The sequence below is a fragment of the Plutella xylostella genome, chromosome 5, assembly GCF_932276165.1.
Source record: "Plutella xylostella chromosome 5, ilPluXylo3.1, whole genome shotgun sequence".
Taxonomy (NCBI): Eukaryota; Metazoa; Arthropoda; class Insecta; order Lepidoptera; family Plutellidae; genus Plutella; species Plutella xylostella.
In genome coordinates, this window is record NC_063985.1 from 6,704,201 (window position 1) to 6,718,931 (window position 14,731).

The following is a 14,731-nucleotide window of genomic DNA, read 5'->3' on the forward strand; positions in this document are numbered from 1 at the left end:
TGATGTACAGTCAGCTGCATAAGTAGCTATACACGTTTGTACCTTGTCAATCTGAATACGCCTATCCATTCATTGAAATTTTGACGGTTTTTCAGTTTAACAAGGTACAGAAGTGTATAACGACTTATGCAGCTGACCGTACTTGAATCTTGAATAAAAACACTGGATTATTCATGATATTGCCTATACTACATATAATCTTTATTACATCCACTGCAACGAAGGTACTAAAACCTGAAACCAACGAAATAATTTAGATAGTAAACACCAATGTTTAGTGTCTAATACGGAACCTCGACGGGGCAGGTGTCTCGTGAATTAGCACTTCGTATATCTCGATGTACGATCAAAGTCGACAGTTTATCTTTGACGAAAAGATAAAAATCTATCAAGCGACATAGTGAGAGACGCAGCGGCCGCCGGATGCCGCATCGTCATACAATTCTATTCGAATGTATCATTCGACAGAATGTAGGTTTATTGCTACTTTTCTCACGGAACTAATACATTATCAAAATCTTTAATTTGTATACGATTGCGCCATGCCTCGACGACGGCGATAGAAGTGCTCGTTTAGCGCATGATTAGTGTCTTTGGTTTCCTTCTAAACATTTCCTTTACATTAATCACTCATTATCTTGAGTTTCTCTTAAACTATGTATTCTATATATTATGTGCTTTGACAATAATAATAAATACTAATAAGTAATGCTAGCAACGGTAATATTTTTTGCAATCCTTTTTAATAATAAGGGAGTATTTTCAGCTGGTTGTTTGAATGGACGTTCGCAGGGTTAAAAAGAATGGTCAAGAAGAATGGTCAAGCCCCGATTTCGTATTTCGCCATGCGATGACCACTACTGCCAGGGACATAACGATGTTACTATCTTTTTATCCATTATCTTTTTAAGAGGGTCGGATATTTCTAAGGGAATTCAATGGTATTAACTGCTCTACCATTTATAATACAGATGCGCCTCAAGAGGAAACCGGTTCTAGTCCTAAATGGGTCACACGGTCCCCACTCCCTGTCTTTTCTTTTTGTTAAACCACTGCGACACGTTGCTACGAGTACAGATTTCTGATTTTGTACTGCATAAAATACACGCACTTCATGTTTATACAAAAAAATATCATAATATGGTTATATGGATTATAAATACGTTCTGAGTACCATAAACTGTAAGTACTAGGCGTCATCAAATTTAACCTAAATGAACTTAGAGTCTGCAGTTATTAAAACCTTCACGACCAATAACTTACTCAGTTTTCACTAACCTATAGTTTACCTCGTTCGTTAGTTAAGTTTATTTTCCACGCAATTTACTGAATTTAGTTGCGGCATCCGCACGCAGAAAATAGCATACCGTTAGAGGCAAGTTTTAGCTTTGACAGGGTCAGGAGGTGAGCCGGGCCTCCCTACATACACCGGTCATCGCGCGTTTCTATGCTAATCTGCCAACTATTAATGGTTATAGCAACCGTCTACTGCTAAACTTTACAGTATTTATATTTCCAACCGACAGCGCGCAAGACCGACGCAACGAGCGTTTACGAAACTCCACGCCCACGGCGACAGTCTGGAAGGAACTTACCGACAGAACTAGTTCATTTCTACATCTATTCTATTCAAATAATAGGAGCGATTTAAACAACAAATACAACGACCGAAATGTGACGATGCACTGGCGCTCGCAGCTACAGGATTAGCATACAAACGCACAGACACGCACACGCATGGATGGGTGCGGGCGAGCTCGAGCGTTCGTTATAATTTTGAATGTATGAATGAGCAATGCTGGCTCGTTGAACCGGCGCGTGGGCCGCGGCCACAATGCGCGGTCCTGGGCGTCCTTGTCAATGTGAGCCGCTGCAGCCACATCCGTCTATTGTCACTAGCGGGGCAGTTGGTGACGAGGATGACAGCGTGCACCCCGCGGCACGCCGCCGGCGCCGGCCCACCGACGCTGATGCATGTCACTTAACAACTCTACAAATATATACCTACCGCAGTGATGCATAAAAGACATGAATTTATTCAGTTACCAAAAAGAGAACTTAAGCTTATTGTAATTTTAGTAAAAAATATAATAAGTAATTCAAATGGCCATTTTATGATAAACTTGATAATTATAAAGTAAAGTAAGACTAAACGCGCGTACAGTGAGTGGGGCCGTGTTAACATATGCACTGCGGGTATTCAGACTGTGACTCGCCGCTTGCTCACTTCTGCGCCGGCGTCTATTCACAGGATGCTGTTAACAACCTCTTTGAAAGAGCGAGCATAATTTGATCGGGGTCACATTTCTATGGGAATGCATTCATCGCGACAGTATCAACTTCAAGTTAATAGAATACTAAAGAAAAAAGTTAACGTATATAATATTATGGCTTGGTGTTTAGGAGTTTTTCCGGATTTGATGGTCCTTTGCAGTACAGACTATACAATACGCTTTAACATATACCGACTTTATAGACATTCATTGGACTTAATGCTCGAATATAATATAATGGGCGAATCCACCCCTTGAAATTAAGATTACCTACAAAAAGACATACTGTCTCGGTTGGCAACTACTGGGATCGAAACTCTAAAGCTCATTCACCTTGTTTTTATATACAACTTTGATAAACTGAGCTAATACACTATTGAATAATGCATGTCATTTGACACAGTCACTATAAACTATGATTAAGGAAAGAGGGAAATTCCTGAGATAGCATAACGACAAGTCTAAGATACGGCTGTAAATTTATGCATCTCGTAAAATAGTTGCCGCTTCTGAATCCAAACATCAGCATACGCAAACTAAAAGGGACAAAGATATTGCGAACTCCTATTTCTTTAATACCGCTATACGTATTCAAATGAGTGCTCGTGATTTATTGAGTGGAACATTAACATTTTTATTATTTGTTATTCTTACACCTTTCTTGGGGGCCGGAAGCCACGCGGGCTGTGTCTCAGCGCGCTCGCCCGTGAGACCCGCGTATCAACATCACCCGTCACCGACAACAGATACACAAAAAAGATCGCAACATTATCATAGTTTACATATAAATTTTACGCGAATTCATTCCGTATTCACTGCGTCTCGAAATTCGTTGATTATAATGATAATACCTCCGATACACGAACACTGCATGATCTACGGCCGTGAGAAATCGAACATCGATTTTCCGCGTTCGATTAAAGTTTGGACTTTGATTATTATTGTTGTTGTTTCTCGGGAATTGTTCAATTTGCATATTTGATTATCTTTTTTTGTTAACTCTTTGTTTTGCACCTTTTAACTATATGCGAGCGTTAAAAGCATGACTAAGTAAATGATGACTATAAAAACTTAATAACATGAGCACATACGAGAGCCAATACAGGACGTATACTGTATTAATAACAAAATGTCATCATAATTATGCAAATCGTAAAATCTACAGTAAATTACAGTACATGCTTGCATTATGAAACCTTATTAATCAAATTAAACGTTGTACAGTGTCAGCCTCTCTTTATACACATAAATGTTTTCTATAACGTGAATCATATAGTAACAAATTGCGTGTAATAGTGTCTCACTGTACCATAAGCCTTATTAAACAAGTATAATTCAATACAAATATTTATAGTGGAACCAAGGTATCTGACCTAGTGACCGTCTTCGGAGATCCTACTTAGCAATCATTTGTCTCAAGTGGATGTGTACAAGTATGATATAAAATATAAATATTAAGAAGTGGCAGCTACATGGAGATCAAAGAAGATACAAAAGATTCTAATATTATGATTGCGAAAAAAATATTTGATATTTGTAACTATTTCACGTAAACACTGAACGGATTTTGATGAAACTTGGATTGCAGGAAGCTGACGCATTATAATAATGTATAGATTAACACATAGGGTACTTTTTATCCTAGATTTCCCACAAAAAACTTTTTAAAGCGTAGCTAAGCTCGCGGAGACAGCTAGCTTACAATAAGTTCCTTTCAATAACACACAACAATACCCAGAAGCTCTCTACCCAGCTCTAGTGACGATACTCACGGCCACACGTCGAGCAGCTTCCCGTCCTTGTGCAGGCCGAGCTGGTCCTGCTGCAGCGGCGGCAGCTTGTAGTACTCCGCCACCAGCGGGGGCTCCTCCAGCACGCCCGGCGCCAGCTCGCCCCCGTAGTACGCGCGCCACTCGCCGCCCACCTCCATCACTTCCTTGCGCCGTCTGTGGACAAGAGGGATGATGTTAGAGATTCTGTAGGTCAATAAGTTACAAAAATAAATTGTAATAATACATAGATTACGACTTAGGTATAATGCACCTGCAACCGACCGTCCTATCCGCATAAAAACTAAGTCAACACAATCAATAGCGTACATCACGCCGCACAAACCGAATTTGTATTACGTAATCCATTCAGAGCATCTTCTCACTCAATCTATCGAGTCATCACGTAAACACAGCGTAAAATACAGGTATCCCTGGTGTAGTTGTTGTACGAGTGGGCCAACTACAAGTTACTGAACCAGTTATTAGGCGTGACCATTTCGGTACGGATACTGACCTCTGATGCTACAAGAGACCGCGTTGTGACGATGGATGTGCTAATTGTTGCGGCGCGTGACTCAGCAAGGCTGGCGGCGGCGGCGGCGGCGGCGGCGCGGGGGCGCGCGTTAGGAACACTCTAATTCGGTTGTTTTTTGCGCGAAGGCCGCGCGCCAGCTGGTGGCGCTGCAACCTGCAGCAGAACAGGTCCCGCGCTCGCAGAACCGGAAGGATACGAGGCAAATCCCTGCTCCCTCGCCAACCAGTTTAGGTTGTCTGACGTCACGCCCAGCGGTATCAGACGGTGCAGACAAATAAATAAAAAATGTTGGAAGCACGCGTTGGACGGGTTTGACCGGATCGTAGTTATACCTGATTCCTGTTTCCTGGTCGACCGCTGATCTCACGGGATCAACGGATTTAGTTTTATTGTTTAAACCAATCCACTTGTTTACTATGCCATGTTATAAATCAAAAGTTGGTATTCCAGATTCCAGCCGATAAAAGTAATGCGAAACATTGCAAGTTACTAGATACGTAAAATGACATCAATTAAATAAACGACACGACTTACTCAAAGTAATACATTATTTAAATATGCAAAAGTGCATGAATATGATAATAAACATTTAATAACTTACGAACCTACCCAAGTCAATAAATGATTGCAATATATCGAATGTCATGTCAGTGTCAAGAATAAGAATAGAATGTGTGAATTCGATCAGAAAACTGGAAAAGCCAGCTTCAGCAGTTAACCAGGCGAAGCGTGAGTCATTTGACGAGTTAACTGGGTGCGCGGGGCGGCGGCGGCGGCGGCGGCGGCGGCGGCGGCGCGGGCGCACTACGTGAATGAGATTCCGGTAGGTGCGCACGTAAAAATCGTGCAACGAATCTAACAGGTTTGCTGGGGGTCCTTGCGAGGCCACGGGACTGGTCTAACCTGCCCTGCGCAGCTGAACCTCAAATTTCCGACCGCGTCCTATCACGTTCCGCGAACCAGTATTCCACTAGCATGCAGTGCTCACGTTTGCCGTAGAACACGCTCTCTTCGATCGATAACATATCGATCTTTCAAAAATATACTAGTTTTGCTAACGACGGACGAGGAATGCCGAGGAAAAAGTATTATGGCGCTCCTTGTAAAAACCCTTTGTCCAGCAGTAGAGTATTTCGGTGTGATGATGATGATGATGATGATCATGATTTATATGTTTACCTACTTGCTGTTTATAATCAAATTACCATAATAAAAGAAACAGTATCTTATAATTATTGTGTAAATGACATTTGTAGCTCTGTTAACATGTGCCCTATAAATAATTAATTGATCTCTAGCTGTCAATCGTTGAAGACTTTTAGGTTTCGCAATCGCAAGTGGCGCACTCGTCAGCGTTTGTTTTGTATTGAATGGAGCGATTAGAAAGTGTCTCGCTGGCAGCTGTCGCGCCGCCGCGGCGACGCACATATTCGAGCGGAAAGAATTGCTCCGAGCGTTAAAGGGTTGAAGGAGCTTTAGTAACACAAACAAAGAATTCGTCATGGATATTCGTTGCGCGACGTATCTTGAGTAAAACTACAACAAACCTTTGATTTGCTGGTTGAATATGAAAATCTTTTCGTTAAATACGAGTATGTTAGCTTAGGTACGAATATAATAATACGATTTTGAGTTTCGGAGCACATCTATCTTGGAGAATTTTATTTATTTATCTGATATGTGATAACAATTGTTTCAATATCAATAACAAATAAGATCATGATTTATAAAACACATCAACGTAATTTTTATAAGAAAACAATTGTACATGTCGGTTGAAGAGTCGGCTGGCGGTGGTTTCGAAAGGTGGTCCACGTCCGGTGTCGCGTCCGACTATCGATCATTCGGTTCGTTAATAAACAACACGTTGGCGTCACTCGCGGCTTATCTCTGTGCTCAGGCATGTGGAAGATTTCGGCGTCGGTGTCGTAACGCAGCACGCATGTCACCCGCTGCCGCCCGCCCCGCCGCCCCGCCCGCCCCGCGCGGCGCCCGGTACATCGCATGTCGCTTATCCTCTCCCGGTCAATGCCTCTCCAGTTTTAATTACTAATTTTAATTAAAGTCCGTAAAGTAACAAAACGAAATCACATCCTCTAATTAAATTAATAAATTCAAAAAGATGTTGTCTTATTCCCGCTGTGAGTTTTCTATCTCGAATGCCGAAATAAACGAATAGGGAACTAAACGTATTCGATTTATAAATGAGTAGAAAATATGTTCTCATGATGAAATGTTCCGCTACGCGACCCGCTTGCTCTCTGTCGGTGTCGATATATCAATTAGATGGACGTTTATTTCCATGTAATAATGGTAACTTTCTCGGGATCTATTTAACCTGTCTCGTATGCATTAACCTCACGTAGCCACACATCCATAAGCGCGGTGCGGCCGTGGAGCAGGTAATGTAGAATCAGTTGCCATAACGGCGGACCCTCTCGGCAGCGGCGGGGAAAGTGCAGGGAGTGCCTCCACTATCTACGCATGTTTTATCATCACTGATAAGAGAAACTAGTACCTCTCCTAACGACTCATTACACCAGACTGTCATTAAAGCATCCACTCTTTAAAAGGAGGCAATTTTTTGCACCGGATATCAAGTTCATAACACAGTAATAATAACATGTTTGTTGGCGTTAAGTGCGTCTACTTTTTACCAGTAAACGTAGTGTTTACGCTTTATTTTATTTTCTGGTGCAGTCTATTCTACCAGCTTTCATTCTAATCTACTAACAGCGCCAATTTCAAGCTAAATTATGGCCATTTGCCTTAACAGCTTCTGATTATAAGTATTTGACATAAACACTGTAGCATATTTTCTGAAGTTACCCGCTGTGCCAAACTAAGGAACACTTTACTGGTTGATACCTATGCAATATCAACTTGCACAGTTAATTTACATAAAAATAATAAATGAGGAGGATCATTAGCTATTTTGTATATAGAACAGAGCGCGTGTACTTGGCGCGGTATTTCTGCATTAAAGCTAACGATGTCCGCCGGAATGTAGCCTCGCAGCATTTCGTCAATTAAGGAATTCACTGTCTCAGATTGTGCTGCGCTGGACGCACGCTGTTATGGACCAGCAAAAAAACGGTACATTCCTCATACCAGTATAAATAAATAAGGGATGAGTACAGACCGCGAGCAGCGCACAGCAAACTAAACGAGACGCATTTTCGACAAACTTCTTTTTGTGCGTTGACGAGGTACGCATATGCGATGATTCATTTACGGACTTCTTCACCGTACAAGTATGGCTAACATTATTACTTCTGTTTTCTTGGCAGCATTACGTACGATCCACAAGAAATGTTTTCTCGGAAATATGCGCCCACGCAGATTAAATATGGAAACGCAACATGCGCACTAAATAAGTCATGTCTCCTGTCTGCGTAGCTAGTAGCTCCGCGGCAATCGCAAAACTTTAATGGCCGCGTGTAATTACATGTGGTAGGTTTCAATTATTGGCACTAAATGTTTATCGATGAACTTCAGTAATCATACTCTACTAGATTATTAAATTATACGCCAAATATAAACTGTCCCATGTGCACACCGACTTCATACTTAAGTTAATATTGACAATAAACTTTTTCTCTACCTCCCTATAAAAAGGGGTACTATTGATGGCAGCTTCGATTATAAAGCGTGTGTTTAATGCGTGCCTCTTTATTGCCCATTCTTGGCGTTACGTAAAAACATTGCAGCTAAGTCGTGTTTAATTTTATTACTCTTACTTACATATTTATTGGTGTAAATAAACCTCCAGTAAGCAGTAAGTAAACCGATTTTTATGGCAATTCAAAACTACCGTCCGGCTGTCTGTGTTAATAATATTGGTTTCATGATTATATTGAAAAGCGTAACTGATTTTGATGGACATCAAGCACATCTCGTAGACCCATTGACAGGATTTTAAAGTTGACATTTGACATGGATGTTAATCTTAAGATGAGCTACTGCGGGTTTCATTTTATTATGTTTTTTGTGTAATAAAACCGTTGGATGACCGGTGAGTGACGTTGACGCGTGGAGAGAATGGTGGCGGGCGCGGCTGCCGGCGCTTTGTGTGAGATCGACGCGACCGACACGCCGGCCGGCGCGGCGGGGGCTCGCTACACCGAGACACACTACTTATTCACTGGAGACAATTGAAGACGTTTCATATTCAAACCGATACGTGTTATCATTTATAAGCAAAATACCTCCTCTATAAGCAAGATACACCTTCTTAATAAGTATACAACTAAAATGCCTAGCCTATACCTAGGCATTATCCATGCATAATCAACGATACTGCCGACAAAATAATAATTGATCGCAATAAGGAATCTTAACGCTTGAATTTGCGGTGCCTTTTATTTGTGGCGCTGTAATTGTTTTTGTAAGATAAGCAAAACAGGGCAATTATAATTTTTTACTTGTTATTGATATGGCAGGCATGTGTACGTGAGCCGGCGCGGAAGTGGCCGGCCCCGGCGAAGGTCACCGCAGTGGAGATACCGCGCCGCGGCCAGCACCCGCCATCACACGACTCACTGGACACAACGAAATCCTACATAATCTAGCAATGATCAAAATTACTCAAATGATGAAATATTTAATCGGTGTTGCGCGATTTAAGCTTACTTAAAGTGTCTTATTAGAAGAGTTACGAGCTTAGAGAGGAACGCCCGCAGCGGAGGGAACAGAAATATAAGAATAAATGCATCATTTCCGTTTTGTTTGACTTTTCTAATTTGAATGTCGGTGTGTGGTCCAGGCGAGGCGGCCTGGTGTTACCTAATAGGCAGTTTATGCGTTAACTTTCCATATAAATCTACCACATTAATACCAACTACTGCCTCAGTAATTGTGTAAACATACCTGTAATGGCTATTCTTAGCGCCCGTCTTATGTGTTTGTAATTGAATGCTACATTAAATTCAGTATAACAACTTTTCAAAATAAATTTGTAAAGGGTGGAAAATATTATGACAGCTATCATTACCGTAGCAGTATACCTTCATCATTATAATTTTTTAAATAGTCATTTTTCTAATATTATTATGTTCTAATAATATACGTATGAAAAAGTATACCTAAATATAGAGATACCGATAAACACATATGCATTAGCAGCAACCAACTGTTGATATCTAAAGGTATCAACAAATGCTGTCGTACAATATGATCACACGCACAAACGCTGAATGAAAATGTTAATATCATCAATTGTGTGCTAAACGCGGGACTAAACAGAGATTTGAACAATGAGACGTTAGCCTATAAATTTTATTTACAAAATAAAAACTATAAAAGTCAGTATAAATGAATTTGCAATTCTTTGATAGTGAGAATAGTAAAAAATATGGTATAGAATAAGAATTTCGGCGGATTGGTAACATGCATGAAGGTATAAATTAGCGCACGTCATCGCGACACAAAGATCGTGCGGAATGGAACAGGTTGAGCGCTGTCGGCCCCGCCGCCGCCGCCGCCTGGCAGGTCGCATGTACCGTGATTTATACCCGATTATGTTATACTCCTACTACTATAATTAAACCGCTGCACTATTGTACCCCAAGGATCAGCGACACGGCCTACGGAAATACCCACGGCTGATTTACTGCTCCAGCTGTATTAGGTATTGTTTAAGAATTTAAATGAAGTACCGAAACTCATGTTGAATAATCACAGGAATTAAGCAACAACGGGGATTTATCTTTAATCTAAGAACAAGGCGAGATAATGGGAATTGTCTCACTTTCATACCGGTCAACCTTGTCCGGAGCTCAAGTATTTATGCTACGGGTAAATTTCAACCCATAATTTACGTTCATATTTTATTTTCTACCGTTACGCAAACATTAATCAATGACCAATTGTTAGCAGCAATATTTGCAACCAGCAAATTTAAAATCCTATCAGGTATGTTCTTAATAGTCATAAGTATAGGTAAACATTATAAAATCAATAGCTAGTCTTAGCATTTTAAAATCAATAACTAGTTTTATTCATGTTTATGTTTAGAAAGACAAAGCTCATTAGCAAACTGAAACATTAAATGGTAGTGAATGGGCGGCGATCGGATCAGCCCGTCCTCACATCCTGTGCCATTACCTTTTTAACGGTATTTAAAATTGCAGACAACTCGTCAACCGCTGGACAATTGTGAGAACGCGATCAATTATACTGTGTAAATAGTAATTGTCAACAATAAATAAAGTATAAATTTAACAGGAACATTTTCATTATCGGCTCGCTTTTAAAATAGCATGTCAATCATTTTACGAAGCAATCAGCGGCTGGCGGCGGGAGACGCGCGAGATAAGGTTTTAATTGCCTCGCTCGCCTATTTACATATTATAGGAGATATTCACGGATATCTCGCAATTAGGGGCGTGTGTTTCTTCCTTTTACGTGTGACAGTAGCGGGATTGTGGCGGGGCGGTGGCGGCAGCGGGGCGGCGGCGGCGCGGTGGCCGCGTCCACACCTGTAAGCTCCATGCCAACCAAACGTTTAATGGCGTCATTTCCATTTTATTCATTGCGTATTCAGATTTAATGCCTTATTTATTGCCCTGTAATGGACTTATTCATTGTTAATAGATTGTTTCTCCCTGTAGTACATTGCGTTTCAATGGCAAATGCTTCATAGAATATAATATATCTTACTAAATAAACACCTATTATACTTCCTTTTACTTTGGAATTCTTTGATTTAGATTTGCTCTATAAATTACTTGACTCTGAACATAATTCATAAGTTGTTCATAAATGATACCGGATATTTATGATAGTAAGATAAGCTTTCAGTAAGCTATCGATCTTGGTCGCGCGACTGCAGGAAACATATAATGCGCCAAATAGGCGCCTGCTAATTGCGAAGGCAGATAATTTACGCGCAGCCTGAATAGCTGCAGCCGCAACTACAGAAGGTAAAGTCGCTAAGCTATGCAAACTGAGTGTTATATTACTTATAAATTTGAGTAAAACGTAGGAAGTCAATCACAGTTTGATTGGACTGTTTGATTATTAAATAATGATTAAAATATAATGGTTTCATTCAGAAATTATTATAGTTGCGTGTTCATAAAACATTAATAATGACTATAATAGTAACTATAGGTATATACCTATGTTATGTACATGTAATATACTTAAATGAAAATAATATTCATACACGTCATACAGTCCTCAACCTTCATGCTACGAAGTTGAAAGAGGCATACGGTAGGTCTGCAAATAATGCATACATTTCCGTTGCATCCTCAAACAAATGTTATCACCGGCATCTAGTATTGATGTGTTCTTAGTGGCTTAGCAGTCACCGAGTTATTTGCAGAGCAGGACGGCCCGATGATTGGCCGATTAAATCTCTCATTTATGAGATGCGAAACCATTTTGTATTTTTTGCGCAAACATAATTTTATAGTTAATTTACGTGCGATAGAGTAAAGCGGTGTGCCCCACCCGTCTCCTCCGCGCTATCTAAATGCAAATCGGATAGGATCGTGGATGTCCACCGATAAATCAGCCTCTCGGCGCTCTCCGTTATGTGCGCCCGCGGCGGCGGCGGCGGCGGCAGAGCGGCGCGGGGGCGGCGCGGAGCGGGGCGGGGGCCGCCGACGTATGTCCATACACCCATCAACTCATCTACATTTTGTTTGTGACTTTATATGCTTACTTTCAATATAACTACTCAATCAATTCTTCAAATCTAATTAATACCTCTAAAAGAAATTGGCATCATAACAGTTTTATAGATTGCAAACCAAAACAATATTACATTGTAAATTGAATAAATAACAGTATGCTGTAGGGAATTTATTTGTATAAGAACATATTTCTTCTTAGACCTTGTATGTATTGTATAATATCTGTAATCGTAATTAGGCTTTTATAAACAAACAATAAACAAACAATTAGGCTGTATCGATACATCGATAACGCTCCATTCTTGAAGCTTTCAAGCACTTGTGAAGGATAAGCACCTACCTAATGAAGAAATGCGTTTACTTCATAGCACCGTTCTAGCTAAATTATCACGACTGGCATCATCAATTACGTAGACTTCTAGTATTACCTAAATAAATGCCGAGAGAGAAGAGTTATGTTCATAAACGGTGTGAAATAAACCTAAGTGGTGGCCCTTAAAGGAAACGCATTCCCAGGTGTAATTTATCATTAGCGGAGTGTGCGCGAAAGCGGATACTTGTTATCTATCTGCGGCCATATTGGTGTAGCGCTCGCGACGCGCATCCCTTCATAACTGCATCTCATTGAACTTCGACATCCGACTGCAGTTTCTCAGCGAGTAACTCTTAGTACCTATGTACTTACAAACCATCAATAATAATATTTATAACGCACCGATAAACACTCGCAATATAATGTGTAGATGTTAAAGAACTTATTGCTTCTGTAATAAAAAATATACAAAGAAACTGTCACAAGTCATGAAATTGCCAGCAATAAGAATGGAATTGGATGGGAGCAATCCAATTAGATTGCGTATAATTGTACACCTTGCGGAGGTTGTAGCGAGATCGAGCGGGTTCTTGTGAGCTAATTCGAAGATTAGCGACAAACCGCCGACTTTATGACGACGATGTGACATCGGCGCAGAGTCCAGCCTGGAGGGTTACTCTATACTCACGAAATCTAAAACTAACGAACGAGAGCTGTAGTGCCATCGGTACGTTTAATACAATGATATAGAGTTGCCCCCCTGTTTAGCCCTAGTGCTGTAAGTAATGATGCCAACTGCGACCAACTTTAAATGTGTACCGCCACTTCATTATACACTTTATTTTATTAAACTAGTTCTTATACGAATATTACTTTAACACTGAACAAGTGAACAACAGTTATTTTATCTTAAATATTTATATATAAATATATTGTTACAAAAATACGTCATATAGAAGCATAATTAAATTATATAGCATGAAAAATTACGAGTATATTCATAACTTTATTAAAATCTAGCAACCATCAAGATCTTCCTCCAAGTCTAAACAGTTAAGAGAAGGTAGGTAGTAGCCATTTTGGTTTATATGGGTAATAAAAACTTACAAGTCTGTCTGGTTTGATCAAAATAATTAAATAATGTCATACTTTACTTTTAGATGCAAAGTAATTATGATAATAAACGAACGGAAATGTCGATGTAATAAAATTGTTTTCTCCTAGGTAAACTTAATCATTTTCCGTTCTCATTTAGTGAGCACATTTTTAAATAAACAAGTGACGTTATAAATTGATTTCGTCATTTAAATTTAAATACAATTTCCTTATAACCTCTGATTACCCTCAATAACGACAGTAATTACATACAAGCTACTGATATTATTTATTAAGAAACATACAATCATCGTAACATATTCAAACGAGTATGACGCTCTAGAAAACATGAAATTTATCTATTTTAATCAAAATGTAAGTAGAATGAAGGTAGAATGGCGATGTCAAGTGTTTCATTTACTTGTTTAATGTAAATTGGGTGTTCGTTAATGGATCCCTATACATTTATTTACATCTCAATCAAACCTGTTATAAATATTCATTAGAAGTCCATATCATTGTGCCAATAACGATGTCCGATACAAGCGATGTAAATACATACCGGTCGGATTATATTATTAATCGGAACCTTTTATAACTAATGTGTGTTTTAAGTATAAGTTCTTACAAAAGTAAATTCATCGTCACGTCATGACACAGTAATATCATGTAAACAAAAAATACCTTATGATTTATTGGCACCGTTAGTTTCTGACTGAAAATATAATCTAATACGAAAGTTCAATACCTAATAAGAATACGGTAGTGTTATGCAGCTCAAAGTTCCTTAAACATTTATTGCCTATAGCATTTTATAAAGGACAAATTTGATTGCAGTGATTTTCATAGCAGCTAAATACAGAGGAGCCATGAAAAAGACGCAATTTTATGCAGATTTAGGCACTTACCGGGCCCAATTATGCAAATGTGTGTCGTCAATTATTGCCTAGTAGCGGCCTCCTAGTCGAAGGAGGCGGGGGGGGCGCAGCCTGCGCCGGGAATATCATGCTACTTACATGTAAATTATCTTTATTGAAATATTGACACCTGTAAGGCTTATATTGAAATGAGACTAAAGAGGGATTCCTTTTGGATTTAAT

The 14,731-nt window shown here is 39.7% G+C and overlaps 1 protein-coding gene across 3 annotated transcripts in view; it reads right to left on the minus strand.

Moving 5' to 3' along the window:
* LOC105389190 (protein grainyhead) overlaps positions 1-14,731 on the minus strand; it is a 102,394-nt gene that overhangs the window by 31,410 nt on the left and 56,253 nt on the right. For all 3 annotated transcript variants that reach the window (XM_048633301.1, XM_048633300.1, XM_038113018.2), the window contains exon 3: positions 4,046-4,219. In XM_048633301.1, the coding sequence (XP_048489258.1) occupies positions 4,046-4,219 (174 nt within the window). The remainder of the gene's footprint in view (positions 1-4,045; positions 4,220-14,731) is intronic.